We start from the raw sequence: 15,495 nt of genomic DNA, 5'->3' as shown, positions 1-15,495 counted from the left end.
TCTCGGCAGACACCGCACTCTCCCCGAGCCCCCTTCTCGCCCTCCACACTCCAACGGCCTTTGGCTTCCGCCTCTACCTGGTTGCGGATGATGGGAGCTGAGCTGAAGCTGGAAGACTTGGGGGTGGTGGACGTGGGTGTGGGGTCGCTGTGCAGCTTTCCTGCTAGATTTCATCCCGCCGGAGTGGGGGGAAGTTCTTGATAAAGAGAAAAGTATGCTCTTCAGAGCGGGAATTCCATGGCAAGTGCTGTAGCTGAGAAGTGAGGCGAGGGCCTCTGAGCTCAGGAACAACCATGACTCTCATTCCTAACGTCACCGAAGCTGGGCAGGGACTTCCCCAGTGGCGCAGTGGTTAAGAATCCGCCTGCCAATGCAGGGGACACGGGTTCGAACCCTGGTCAGGGAAGATCCCACATGCCGCAGAGCAACTAAACCCGAGCACCACAACTACTGAGCCTGCGCTCTAGAGCCCGTGAGCCACAACTACTGAAGCCCGTGCGCCTAGAGCCCGTGCTCTGCAACAAGAGAAGCCACTGCAATGAAGAAAAAAAAAAAAAAAAAAAAAAAAAAGCGGGGCAGGATTCTCCAGCTCGTGTCTATAGGCTCCAGGCTGGGGGGCTGGGACTGAGTTTGGACCCCAGCTCCCATGGCTGATTGCCTCGCCAGGATGTGGGCTTCTTGCTAACAGCTCTTCTGATCTATTTTTTGAGAGGCTTGAAATCGGTTTTAATGTAAAATCTCTTGATTTATCTATTTTGCCACAAATTCACTTTTTCAGTAAACTCTGCAGGCCAGATAAAACTCATGGGAGATCTACTCATGACCTTCAACCCCCAGTATGTGACCTCTGACCTAAAGGGATGTCACAGTTCCTCCTCCTGGAGTGATATTCCAGAGAGGTCGAAGGCAGCAGTAAACCTTCCGGGTATGGCTTCACAGAAGGTGGACTGGTCAGGTACTTGGCCTGCAATAAGCATGGCTACCCTTGACCTTCAGGAAGAACCTGAACGGTTGTTCTGGAAAGAATCTTAGGGCTCATCTTGTGCATGTACCATTTTTACCGATGGAGGAACTAAGTAAGGCCCAGAGAGGTCAAGGGGTTTTCCTAAACTATGTAGCTGGTGAGCGGCAAAGGGGGTGGGGTGGGGGGGTGGCAGCAGGTGGATCTAGAAGCAAGGCCACTGAACCCAGTCCAGTGAGACGTGATGGTGATGGTGACGGGGACAGCTATCGGCCAGTCCAGGGCCTGGCCACGGCACTGCTCGGGGAGGGGGCTTGGCGGGTGAACACGGTAGGCTGAGTAACAGCCTCCAAAGATACCCAGTCCTAGTCTCTGGAACCCATATATGTTACCTTGCGTGGACAAAGCATCTTTGCAGCTGTGCTTAAATTAAGGATCTTGAAAATAGAAAGATTATCCTGGATTATCTGGTTGGGCCCAAAAAGTTGTTACAACTATCTTTATAAGAAGGAAGCAGAGGGAGATTTGACCACAGAAGAGGAAGGCCATGTGACCATGGAGCAAAACGGTAGGTGTGCTGCTGGCTTTGAAGATGGTGGAAGGGGCCATAAGCCAAGGGATGCAAGGGATGCAGCTCTAGAACCTGGGAAAGGCCAGGAAGCAGCATCTCCTCTAGAGCCTCCAGACTTAAGACCTCCAGAATGTAAGAGAATAAAGATGTGTTCTTTTAAGGCACCAAGTTCGTGGCCATTTGTTACAGTAGCCACAGGAACGATGGCTGATACAATGAGTGGGTGGTGACAGGGACGGGGATGGCAAGGTGGTGGGATGGTTGATGGCCCCTGCCCAGGTGTCCGACCTCACTGCCTACCACTCTCCTCCTACTGGCTGAACTCAAGCCCCACAGGCCTCCTCCTTTCAGTTCCTTGAACATATCAACCTCATCCCTGCCTCAGGACATTTGCTCCTGCTGTACCCTCTGCCAGGAACACACTTCCCTAGATTTCACATGGTTCACACCTTCTGGCCTCAGTGTAAATGCCTTCAGAGAAGCCTTCCCTGACCTTCCGATCTAATGTGCTACCCAACCCCAAGCCACTTCTCTTGAAGTCAATGTATTACTTCCTTCACATCATGTATCACTATCTAAAATGATTGCATGTGTCTATTTGTTTATTATTCATTTCTTGCCTATGATATGACTCTACAATGGATCATCAGTGGATCCCCAGCTCTTAGGACAGTATCTGAGGCAGAAGAGATGCTCCAGAAATATGCAGCGACTGAAAGATGGAGAGAAGCCCTCCGGTTACATGCAATTTGAGGTGGGTGGGCTTGTTTCCATAGCTCTGCCGCAGAATGAGGGTCTGGGTGCCCACTGGACCAGGTGGCAGGGATATAGATGGGAGGAGGGCACAGAGCAAGAGCAATAACTGCTATAAATAGGACCTCTGTCCCCCACCCAGGAAAGGATGAACTGGGGAAGCCACTCACACTCGAACGTTCAGGGTGAGAATGAAAAGCTGAACCCAGATTCAGCGTGATGACAAAGTTAACCGGAGTCAATTCCTTAGTTGAAAAATGTCACCAGAGTGATTCAAAGCCATGAGGCATGTCAAGTGCAGCCTAGGAGGAGATTTTCTAATGCAGACAGTCCTGGAACCAATGCTGTCATTGGTTGGTCTGAGATCAGTTCTCCAGGGGGGCTGTCTTTAGTCGATGACAACCTCAGGGCCTCGGTTTCCCCTTCAGACTGAGAAAATATTCTGATGTCCTCAGAAATTTGATGGCTAGTGGTCAAGGGCACTGTCGCCAACAGTGCAATCTACAAAGTTAGTAGAGGTCAAGAGCATGGGTTTAGGGTCGAGTTACGGCTTTGCCATGGGCTGGCTGTGTGACCTGGCACAAGTGACTGCACCTCTCTGAGCCTTGGTGTCCTTATCAGGAAAACGGGGTGCTATGCAGAGAAAGTGAAGTACTTGATGTAAAGACCATAGCCTGGGGCCAGGCCCACCTGGAGTGCTCAGCAGAGGCTGACCAACATGACGATGATAAAACTCAGGCTTGTCATAGAAGGAGGCCACCTCCCCCAACTAAGCTGATTCTCTAGGGTTGAAATTGACTTCCGTTCCTCCAGCCACATTCCCTTGTCTGGTTTCTCTTTAACTGTAGACACTCACTGTGAGACGTCTAGGTAGAACCTGGATAGAACCCTGTGGCCAGTACTGTGTGACCCTGGGCAAGTTGCTTCACCTCTCTGAGCTTTAGTTCCTTCTTATATAAACGGGGGCTAAAACTACAGGTGCTACTTAGGGAGCTGAATTCATGCAAGCTCTGAAGGGCTGACTGTTGCGAAGGTACTCTTGTAAGTAACCAAGGGCCCTGTGAGCGGATGAGAAGTTATCAGAGCGCAGGGCAAGGCTCACCAGCTAGTCCAGATGGATGCTGGACCGGAGACCTTGGCCTCTTTAGAACCCTCCTTCAGGGCAGCAAGCTGAGCAACCTGGATATCCTCTGACATGCAGCATTTTAAAGTGACCGCTCCCAAGTACAGAAGGTCCCCAAAACACCACCTTCCTTCCTGACCATCCCTCACCTGCTGCCACCGCCTGCCAGGGCCAACTCCCCCGGGATGAAGGGATGAGACTCTGTCTAAAGTAAATATCACTTCTCTCCATAAATAAGGGCCAGCACGCCAAACAACAGGACTAGGGGTGCCCCATGAGGGAAAGGGATTAGACGGAGCAGGGGAATAAGTCCACAGCCAAGAGGAAAGGACGGAGGAAGAAAAGGAGGCCAAGAGGGCAGAAGAGTCAAGGTCGCTGCTGAGAACCAGTGATGGCCCAGCCTCTGCTCGGACCCAGAAGCCACGGACACTGAGTGTGACCTGGATGTGGTGCTCTGGGCCTGGCAGGCAGCTGGCCTCATTGTTGTCTAACACGTGGGATGCCAGTCTGACCCCACCCCAAAAAGCAGCCTGGATGGAGAGGCCCCTGGGAGGACGAGTCATTTCCAGGCAGCCCTGTGCTCCAAGGGCTTGAACCCTCCCAGGCCAGCAGCCCCAAGAGGGGCCCTGAAGAACATGCTGCCTCTGAGTTGCATTTCCTGACTTGGGACACCGATTCGTAACGAGACACTTATCTCAGCCGTGAGCAGACAGTTTGGCAATTTGTGGGAGCGCTTTTGTGGTTGTTACAGTGATGGCAAATGCTCCTGGCATCACAGCGGGAGGGAGGTGGCATGGGGGGGTGAGGGACCTCCTGCAATACCAGCGACAAACCCACTCAAGGAAGAAGGATCCAGACTGCCACACAAACGTTGGACATCCACTCAGATAAAAAAGCATGCTTAAATTTCTCAGCCAAGATCTCAATTTGGGCTTATGTATAAATTTGGCTTTAAATTATACTGAACTTTCCATGTGCAACTGTTGGGTAAATCAAAGAAAGACAGAACATCGTTTTATCAGGAATCATTCACCATTTTGGAAAATCACGTCACCAAGGTGACGCTGCAGGTGGCATTTGAGTTGCCAACACAACACACCTGTGTCAATCTGCATTTGACGCCGTCGTGTTTGCAGCAAGTCTATCTTTAGGTGCAAACATGTGACGTTCCGGTGGAGCCATGCCTGTGCACTGATATATTAAATTATAGGCTCTTTTATTAGAAATGACTTTTATGCTCTATCTCCTTTATTTTATAGTTAGGGCGTTATATTGATTTACAAAATGTAAAGTGTGGGTAGGTTTTATGCTCCATGAATGAGCTTCTGGTTAGTGAAGGGGACATTTAAAAATATTTGTTAAAAAAAAGGAGGGGAGCTTCGCATCTAGCCATTGAGCTGGGGGAACACATGCTATTACACAACCTTACTCAACCTTAGAACCATTCATCTTAGTGGGTTTCGTGGAGGCATATGCTTGCCCTGGGTCACTTTCTCCCACAAAAGCAGTGTTTTCGGCTACTTTTGGTCAATCACACTGCATGTGAGACTGATGTGGGCTCCCTGGATGGAGGACCCTGAATGGACGAGGGCAGCTGAGAGCTCAGATGTAACCTCCTGAGGTGGTAAAACAGGTCTGCGGGAGCAGGACCCCACAGCAGACAGCTGTGTCCCTCCCTCATTCTTGGGGACACAAGGCTGCTTCCCTGAGATGGTGTTTGGAGAAGCCCCTTGGGGTCTGGCCGCAAAGAGGGCTCCCATTAAAGTTCGTTACACTCGACGATCTCATCTCAGTCTGGTGTCCTGTCTCCGGACTGTCAGCTGGGAGAGGGAGTCACATTGGCTCCTTGGATGGAGGGCCCAGCTCCTAGTGAAACGAGGGACTTCTCCACATCATACCTGGTGATTCAGGCTCCCGGGGCCAGGGTGGGGCTGAAATAGAGCCCCCGGGGGAGGCTCACACCTCACACCCACCCTGTGCCCAGCTGAGAATCAGAACCAAGTACATGGGACATTAGTACAGGGGTTCAGCTGCCCCGCACGGTGAGATGGCCCCATTCACTGCCTTGCTGCGCCTCCTGGGAGAGGTGGTGCTGAGGATGGGGGGCATGTATAGGATTAGGAGGGGAAGGCCGTGCCCAGGAGCCTCTGAGGACGGACACTTGCAATGCCTCCTGGAAAACAAGGCCAGTGTTTGATTGTGGACTCTACAGCTGCCTTAGAATTTAAGTCCACGGAGTGAGACCTGGGGGGCCTGCTGGCTGCCGAGAAGCTACCTCAAGGCTCAGCACGTCATCTCCGCTGCGCGTGTTGCTGTAGGGACCCCGGGAGGTGGCTGCTTTGAGCGCTGGATTCTAGCCTGGGGGACCTCCCTAGCTGAGGGAGAATCAGGCAGCAGGTCCCTGCCACCAGGAGAACCTCGAGGACTGATCCTGGCCCCCACTTCTGGAAATGGACAGCAGGGCACTGGGGGCCCCCAACTCTGCCCACACCATGGCCTGTGTTTTGGGCCCAAGACTCGCTGTCTCTCGTGGAGACAGGACCCAAGGTGTCGGCAGGCTCCAGGGTGTTTGCAGGGAACTCACAGCAGTGAGAAGGGGTGGCTGGGAGGGCAGGGGCTGGGCGGGCAGCAGGTGCCCTTTGTCTCCCCTCTGCCCAAGCCTTCTGACAGAGCCTCCACCTTCCTACTTGGGGTCTTGCTGGCATTGGTTCAGTTTTTGCCCTGGTGTCAGATGCTGGAAAAGCCCCAGGATGCAATGGTGGCCGGGGTGGGTTCCACGGACGGACTGAGGGGCCCACCAATGGGCAGTTTGGGGGCCGCCCCACCAGGAAGGCGGACCGGATCCCATGCAGCTCCTCAAATGTGTCAGGCACACCTGACCGCAGGACCTTGGCACCTGCCGCTCCCTCTGCCTGGAACACCCCTCCCCCATGAAGCTGCGAGCCTCCCTCTCCCACTTCCTCTGGGTCCTCCCATGTTGCCTTCCTAGTGAGACCCACCAGCTTCCGATCTGAAATGTCACCCTCCCCAACACTTCCTAAGCCCTTCCCCGCTCTATTTATCTACTTAGCACGTATGACGAACCGTCTACGTAGTTTACATCTTCATCTTCCCCACTGTATTGTAAGCTCCCAAAGGTCAGGGGGGTTGTCAATTTCATTCACTCTCAAGGTCAGAGGACTTGTCTATTCATTGCTCTATCCCAGTGCCAGAACAGTGTGGCACACAGTAGGTCCTCAACGAACATTTGTTAAACGAATACATTCAGGGGCTTGGGGAGCTACTTTAATCCAGGCCCCCGGGGGACTTCCTGGTGACCTCTAAATGCTCTTGGAACACTCAGGGGTCCTTGAGGAGGGGGCTGGGAAATCTCGGCCTGGGGCTCAGACCTGAGTCTCCCTGTGTAAATAAGAAGGGCCTGCCTAGTAACACTGCGGGCTGAAGGGTCAGGGCTAGACCTTAGATGGGAGTGGAAGAAGGCGGAGAGAAACTGTTCTCTCTCTCCTGACTAGTTCCCGACCACCTGGTCCAGCTGCTGACTCCTCACCAGAGAAGGAGCTAGAATCACCCACTGTGTTGCCAGCTCTCCTTCCCCAGAGAGTCAGAAAATGCCAATCTGGCAAATACAGAGGGGCTGGTACCCAGCTCTTCAAGTGCTAGCCTTGGCTCCCATATGACCTGAGCAATTCCAGTGTTTTGGGGGCGTCAGGGCCAATTCTCTACTTTGCCTCCATTTCCTCCTTTTCAAAGCTTCCTTGCCCTGGACCGGCCAGCACCAGGAGAGAGCTAGCTTGGGCTGAGGGTTACCCAGCTCTCAGCTCTCGGCGCTGCCTCTCTCTCCCCAGAGCCTCGGCATCCATCCACGTCCAAGCCTGCCATGTACATGTGCCTGTCATCACCGGGTGACCTCGGGAAAGGCCCCTCCTCTCTGACCCTCTGTCTTCCCACTCGTGAAATGTGGATTGCAGAAATCCCCACCTTGTGGGGTTGCTGGAAGACAGCACCTCAGCTACCAGCATTATGAACTCTGGGTTCATGGCAAGAGATACGTGCTAGACGTTACGCCCACTGCATTCCTGCAACAGCAATTTTCAGGGCAAGAGGCAAGTGTGGTTGAGTGGACATGCGTGTGCAGAAGACTGAGACACTCAGGTTAGCTTCCGGGCTGTGAGACAGTCGCAACACATGCTCGCGTACAACACACGTGCACACACATGCACCTGTGGAGCTTACCTGTTCACCTGGATTTCTGCGTCCTTTGTCTCCGCTTTGGCAGGTCCCCCTCCGTTGATCCCTTTGCCCCCACTGGTGAGAAGATTCAGCACAGGCTCTATCTCTTTGAGCAGTTTATTGTTCTCCCCAGAACTTTTCTTGGCAGGGTCCTGGCTTGGGGGCCTGGGAGCCAGGCCATTGGTGTGGGAGAGCAAGCCAGCTTCCTGCCCCTGGTCTGGCATGTGCCCATGGTCCTGAGGCCCATTGCCAGGACCCGTGGCCCCGTCTACTGCCAGGGTCTGCTCTTTGCTGGCTGATGACTGGTGGGACAGATCGACGGCTGTGGTTGGGGGACCCAGGGGCCGTGTCACCCGGATGGTCTTGGGGGTCCCGTCCCCAGTGAAAGTGGTCTCCAGGTGCGTGGTGAAGCCCTCGGGACCCCTCAGGATGAGGACCACATGGGTCTCGGAGGCAATACCTCTGAGCACCTCCAGGGCGCTGTCATAGCTCAGGTCCACCAAGGGCTGGCCGTTGACGGCGAGAATGATGTCCCCAGCCTGGATGAGGCCGCTCTGCTCCGCGGCGCCCCCTCGAATCAGGTCGGAGATGATCACAGGCGGCTTGCTCACCCTCTCCTTCACCAGGAACCCCAGGCCCCCCACTTTGCGCTTGAAGAGGCGGACAGAAATGACATTGGGTTGGATCTGCTTAACGCTGAACATGTGATTCTCCATGGTGTCTAGTGTCCAAGGGTCGGAAGACCTCAAAATGTGTCAAGCCGAGGCGATTTCGCCGGGAGCAGCCAGGCTTCTGGCTGTGACGAGAGGAGGAGCCGGGGGCTGGCGCTGCAGGGGCCAAGGGGAGACTGGAGAGGGAGCTGCTCTTGGTCTTGGTCTTCTCTGCCTTTGACGTCAACTCAGCGTCACTCACTCATTGTCGTTGGGCCGTCGGTGGCATGATTTCCTGTGTCTGCCTCCTTCCTTATTCTCTAAGGAAGCGATGGTTGATCAGGCAGACGTCAGGGGAAGCAGTGGGACGTGTCCCTAAGCAACAGGTCAGGCAGACCGGGGAGCAAATGTGTCTGGTGGATGTGTCTAGAGGTGACGCATGCTAGCGGGGACTATCCCCGGGGCATCGCCATCCCGTTAGACGCAGATCCAATCTGGGGCCTCCTGAGGTCAAGAGAAGGAAAAAGGGAGGGGAAGAAAAGAATTAAAAAAGAGAGATGGATGTGGAGTGTCCAACACCACCTTCAAAACTAACATGGGAAACGCAGCCAACTGAGAAGTCTAGCCATAACATGCTCTGGAGTTCTGAAGCCAACCTAGAAATGAAATCCTTCTTCCTCGAGGGGCATACTTTGCAGGTAGCTGCATATTGCCTGGTTTCACCCTCAGGATCAAAGTCCTATGAAACCGAGGGGCTCCTTGGGGGAAACCACTGACGGTCAGCCCCAAAAATCAAATGGCAAGAACCAGAAGACCTCTCTTATCTCTTTCTCACCACAAGAAGTCACCACTCCAACCTGTCACGCAGCCTTTGGCTCTCTGAGTTTTGCACCGTTTTCCATCCTCAGGTCAGGAGCTCGGCTGACAAAGATCACTGGGCTCTCCAGTCTGGCTACTCCCAAAGCCCGCCCACAACAAATCCACGGGACAGGGAATGACGCCACCTCCCATGGAACCACCGATGAGGGATGTCAACTGGACTTTATGACCATTTTTGTAATTATCGACAATCCAGGTTCAAAAGGACAGACTTGGCCACATTCCATACCATGATAAGCCAAAATTGGTATAATAAATACCAAAGACATGGGTCCACACCAAACTCTGGAGAGCATTTGTGTACCACAGACTGTCTGAAACCCTAATGGAGAAACATTAGGAAGCATGTAAACACACAGCTGGTGCTCAATGAATATTTGTGGAATGAAGAAGAAAAAGCCCCAAAGACTAAAGACAGTGGGCACTTGCTGAGCACGTACATTCTTAATTTTTTTTCTCCTTTGATTTTCACAGTAACCCTTCAACCGACGAGAAGACTGAAACTTGGGCAGGTTCAGTGACTTGTCCAAGGTCATGTGGAGAACGATGGTGAAGGGAGGATTTGAACTCAGATCTGCTCCACTCTTGAGCCTGAGCTTTTAAGTTTATACTCTAGTTTAAAAAAGTTTATAATCTAGTGATTTTTGCAACTCCCACCAGCTCCCCCAGGCTCAGAGAAATAAATGGGATACCAAAGGCCCATAGGGAGGCCAGCTGGAGGTGCTGTGGCCCAGGTGAGGTGTGTGCACCTGTGGCACGTGCACAGCGGGCAGCTGTGGAAGTGTGTCTTACGTGTCTGGGGGGGGGGGCGCAGGTGATCTGTGGTTTGTGGGTGGGGTCGGGGGGTAGGGGTGGAAGAGAATCCCTCCATCTCTTTTCCTGTCCCCCAGCCCAAGCCTCAGTCTCCTCTCTACCCTGGCAGCCCTTGCTGCCAGCATCCTCAGAATTCCTTTGCACAAGGAGGGAGCCCCCATCTGCCACTACTAACAAAGTGACACTCCCTTGTTTCCCTTTTAGCAACTTCCCAGGGTCACCCCAGGGCTGGGGCAGCTGATAAACTCCTGCTGCCTCTGAGAGCGGGGGGTGGGTGCAGATGACACCCTGAGAAGGAGGCACTACCTCCTGGATCCCCCCTCAAGGTGGGTGGTGGTTAGCAAGTTCAACCTCTCCCTTTTGCAGCTTGCGTTATGCAACTCCGCCAGCCCCTCTCTGTGGGTGAGGGGATCATGAACACCCAGACCCAGCCCGGGCTGCCTTCTCCATCTGGTGTCGCCGTGTGTGTGTGTTTCTCTCTGTGTATTCATGCATCGCCCTCGTGCTGTGTCATTTCTCTGCTGTGTGTGTGAGCGTGTGCGGCCCATGTGTTGACAGGCGGAGTGTCTTTCAGCATCTTGCTGCCGGGGTTCTGGTTTGCAGAGAAAACCATCCAGAACCGCTATGTCATTCCTCACTGGGGAGGACTGGTCCACCTCCCTACCTGGGCCCCAGCCCCCGCCCCGGCTGTTGCTTCCTTAACTCTCCCGGAGCCCCATTTTTCTGGGTACCAAACCCAGGATGCTCATTGTTTAGTTGCAGGCAGAGACAGCTGGGACCTCCAGATCTCTCCTGAGTGTCCAAGTTTGGCATTTGGGCTCTGTTCTTTAATTTAAGAAGGGACTTGAAGGTGAGCTCTTGGGGAGGCGGGGCCCCCCAGTTCTCTTCTTCCCCACACTGGCTTGGGCCAGAATTTAGCAAAGGACAGAGCCAGGACTTGGCTTAAGAAAAAAGAAATAGGGACTTCCCTGGTGGTGCAGTGGTTAAGAATCCGCCTGCCAATGCAGGGGACACGGGTTCGAGCCCTGGTCCGGGAAGATCCCACATGCTGCGGAGCAACTAAGCCCGTGCACCACAACTACTGAGCCTGCACTCTAGAGCCCACGAGCCACAACTACTGAGCCTGCACTCTAGATCCCGCGAGCCACAACAACTGAGCCTGCGTGCCACAACTACTGAAGCCCGTGCACTTAGAGCCCGTGCTCCACAACAAGAGAAGCCACCACAATGAGAAGCCCGCACACCGCAACGAACAGTAGCCCCTGCTCGCCGCAACTAGAGAAAGCCCGCGTGCAGCAACGAAGACCCAATGTGGCCAAAAATAAATTAATTAATTAAAAAAAAAAAAAAGAAAAAAGAAATAAAGCAACCCACAAACCTCCCTGGCCACGCCCAGCTTTCCCTCTCTCTTTCTCAGCTGCTTTCTAAATCAGGGGAGGCTGTTGGCTGGTGCTTGGGAAAGTGAAGTGCTGTTTCTCAGACTGTGGCCCTAGAAAGACAGCTTGATCTTTGGAAGGAACTGGAAAGAGGCAGGGCTTAGGAGAGGCAGTGACATTCAGCGTCTGCTGAGAGACAGGGTGGGGCTGAACAAGCTCTCTGTCTAAGCAAGTGGCTTCTGAATCTTCACCAGGGGCAAAATCCTAATCTTAATAATAATCCCTCAACAGTATCCCTCTTCCCCCCACCCCAAACACATCTTCATCTGCTGCCATATTTTCATCCTCCTGCTGACCGTGATCAGGTTCGATATCCCCAAAGAATACACTAAGCTGCTAGAAGGAGACCCTCTTGTCCTGCTTTGCGAATGGCAAGTATCCAGGAGCCTCCTCAATCCCGGCCCGCCCGGGACGGTTGTCCCCCCTTCTGCCACAGGGAAGATTTTTAAGGTCCTTTCTGGCTCTATCTGTGTGTTTCTGGGTGAGTTCTTTATTTTCTCTGAACCTCAGCTTCCTTATCTGTAAAATGGGTCAAGTAATTCCTCCCTCCCTGGGTAACTGGGAGGATTAAATAAAATAGTAAGTGCAAGGGTTTCAGTAAATTCACAGAGCAATGCTCAGAAGAAACGGCTTCCTGTTATTGTTACATAACATATAGTGATTCGGGCTTCCTGGCTATTAATTCAGTGCACGTTCTCCTCCGTCACAGCCTCTCCAGATGTACGTCATGTGCCATCTAGAAGGGGGCCCTATGCTTGAAAGCACACAGAGGAATCTCACGCCAGTCGTGGTACAAGGCACTGGATACAGGAAGATGGGTGTTGGGTATCCCACCAACCTAGCTCAGACCTTTGGAGCCGCGATTTCAAACACATCACATGCATGTGCACGCCACAGCACATACCATGGAAACAATACTTGGACCCAGGCCTCACTGGAGTAGTTCAGTGGTTTCAGGTGTATTTATTTCATTTACCTTGCTGCAAAGAAATTCACGGCTGACTTTTGGGGATGCCTGCCAGGGAGGAGGAGGGAGCCAAAATAGACCAGCGTCTGCTACTACCGTCTCGCTGTGTGACCTTGGGTACGCCACTCCCCATCCTGGGCCCATGTCTGCATCTGGAGGGATGGTAACTGTAGCAGTTTCTAGTGATGGAGAGTTTACTGTGTGCTAAGCACAGCGCTGAGCCCTCTGCACGGGTGTCTTATTTCATCCTGACAGCCACTCTGTAAAGCACGTGTTGTTTTTATCCCCACTTTACAGAAGGACAAGGTGACTGAGGTTCAGAGACGTAAACTAGAGGGCAGCCCTGGCTCTAAGCGAGTGGGTGCTGGGCACTCACCGGGGTTGATCCTAATCCTAAAGACAATCCCTTAAGATGATGCCTCCCCCAAAACACATCCTCATCAGCTGCCATACTTGTCATCCTCACCCTGACTCATCACGTTCAATCATCCCCATTTTACAGATGTGGACATTAAGCTACAATAGGGAGAACCGCTTGTCCTGGCTTGCCCATGGCTTTTCATTCTTAGCACTGAAAGTCGGCCCATGTTAGGATGATGAGCAGCCATTAAAATCCAAAAGATTGCCCAGCTCCCCTACTCAAAAGTAAGGAAACAGAGGCCTGGAGAAGTGAGGGGGAGGGTGTTCATTCAACATGGATCAGCCAGAGCTGGGGGTGTCTAGAGCTGTCTGTCCAATAGGGCAGCCACTAGCCACATGTGGCCATGGAACCCCTGAATTGTGACTGGTTCCTTGAGATGTGACATAAGAGTGAAATCTCGACTTCCCTGGTGGCGCAGTGGTTAAGAATCTGCCTGCCAGTGCAGGGGACACGGGCTTGAGCCTTGGTCCGGGAAGATCCCACATGCCGCGGAGCAACTAAGCCCATGTGCCACAACTACTGAGCCTGCGCTCTAGAGCCCGCAAGCCACAACTACTGAGCCCGCATGCCACAACTACTGAAGCCCGCGTGCCTAGAGACCATGCTCTACATCAAGAGAAACCACCACAATGAGAAGCCCATGCACTGCAACAAGGAGTAGCCCCCGCTCGCCGCAACTAGAGAAAGCCCACACACAGCGACGAAGACCCAACACAGCCAAAAATAAATAAATAAATAAATTTTAAAAAGAGTGAAATCTACACGGGGTCTCAAAGACTAGGAGGAAAAAAAGAATATCAGATATCTCAATAATTTCCAATATTGACTACATGTTGAAAGGATCATGTTTTCGGTATACTGGATTAAGCACAATTATGAAAATTAGTTTCACCTGTTGCTTTTGATGCTTGTAAATGCAACTACTATACAGTTAAAAATCACACACGTGCTCACACTGCATTGTCATTGGGCAGTGGAGGTCTAGAGTCTGACTCTCGTGGCTCCTGGACCAGAGTTCCTCCCTGCCACCCCACTGTCCCTGAGGTCCCCTCGAGCATCTACTAATAATCTAGGCAGGCAGAAGATACTCCTGCTTTCTAAAGAAGCCAGAAAAGTGACACAGACGGTGAACAAACATCTCGCCACTTTTTGAGGTTGACCACTGGGAATATTAGGTGTGATGGGGGTAGGAGTGGAGGAAAGAGAAGACCCACTTCAAACCATGTGAAGAGAGAGGTCATAGTAGGGGGTCACCTAGGCTAATAGTCCAGGACCCAACATCTTGCTGTCCGAATGTCATTTGAAATCTAACCCATCTGTGCAATGAATGTTTCATTTAAAAAATGATGCAGATCTCTATTTACAGGTAGGAAATGAGCTCCAAGGTATATCATTAGGTGAAAAAAGAAAGGTGCAAATGCATACATTCTGCACATGTAAATGTAGAGAATATTCTGGAAGGAACGGGTATCACTGGCTGCATCCTAGGAGAAATATTAGACATTAGTAGTAGGATGGAGACAGACTTTGCACTACCTTTTTTTTCTATTTGAATATCATTTAAATTATTATTTTAAAATCACAGGTATTACCATTTTAATGTGTATTACCACTAAATATTAAAGAAAACAACATCCAGCCTGTGAAGAACTCCTGGCTGTTTTCAGTTCGAACACCCACAAAATCTCTAATGGAGTCACGACCCTGTTTCCCATCTCCCTCCAATCTCATTTAAAAACAAATCCCAAGCCCTCCATGTCTTAAAACCAAAATATCACCACCCCCAATAAAAACAAAAGACCAAAACCGTAACCCAACTGTGCTCTTTAAAAAAAAACCAAACAACAAAACACAGCAAAACAACCAACTTCCTTACATCTCCCGAACTGCTAATTTGCAGTCTTTCCCCAGAGAGAGCGCCACCTGGGAATCAAACTGATGTGCTTTCTCCCACTCCAGCAAGTCAGAGCTACAAACCCGCCAACCTCTCTAAGCCAGGGGGTTAAGATGGCGTTCTGTGTCTTAGGGATCCCAGAGACACGGGCACCCTGGTGCCAGGGGGTCTCCCCAGCCACATAATTCCCCCAGTTTCATGGCTACAGTTTGTCTGTGATCTTTCCAGATCTAATAATGCCCACACCTCAGGGGCAGGAAGGGGCCTCAGAGTCAGGAGAGTGAGAATGAAGGACTGTTTAGCATTTGACAGCACACCCTGATGTGAGGCTTTGTGAAATCCCCACTCTCCTCTGTCGCTGCTTTGTACAGCCTCTTTGAATGGCAGTTTGACAATATCCACACCAAAATTGAAAATACACAGATCTTTGACCTGGCAATTCAATTTTTAGGACTTTCCCCTACAGATAAACTGGAAGAAACATTCTTACACACACACACACACACACACACACACACACACACACCTCTTCTTTGCAGGTTGTTCAGAATATCAAGAGATTGGGAAAATCTGAGTATCCATTAATAGAGAACCGCTACATAAACTATGGCATATCCATGCAATGGAATACAGTGCAAGCATTAAATGGGGGGGGGGGGGATTAGATCTAAAAGGACCAATGGGGAATGACCTTTTAAGACACATTGTTAAATTTAAAAAGCAAGGTGGAGAACACCAATATATAAATACATTTGCATACCCATTGTATGTATTTGATTATACTTCCATGGAAGCTT

General features: G+C 51.6%; 1 protein-coding gene across 3 annotated transcripts in view; it reads right to left on the bottom strand.

Annotated features, from left to right (window-relative positions):
* NOS1 (nitric oxide synthase 1) overlaps window positions 1–15,495 on the bottom strand; it is a 189,486-nt gene that overhangs the window by 85,593 nt on the left and 88,398 nt on the right. For all 3 annotated transcript variants that reach the window (XM_059895723.1, XM_059895725.1, XM_059895724.1), the window contains exon 2: window positions 7,642–8,792. In XM_059895723.1, coding sequence (XP_059751706.1) covers window positions 7,642–8,354 — 713 coding nt within the window. In that variant the 5' untranslated portion in view covers window positions 8,355–8,792. The remainder of the gene's footprint in view (window positions 1–7,641; window positions 8,793–15,495) is intronic.

Source organism: Balaenoptera ricei, chromosome 14 (assembly GCF_028023285.1).
Source record: "Balaenoptera ricei isolate mBalRic1 chromosome 14, mBalRic1.hap2, whole genome shotgun sequence".
NCBI lineage: Eukaryota > Metazoa > Chordata > Mammalia > Artiodactyla > Balaenopteridae > Balaenoptera > Balaenoptera ricei.
Note: the sequence above shows the minus strand (reverse complement) of the source record. Positions and strands in the feature narration are given on the sequence as shown.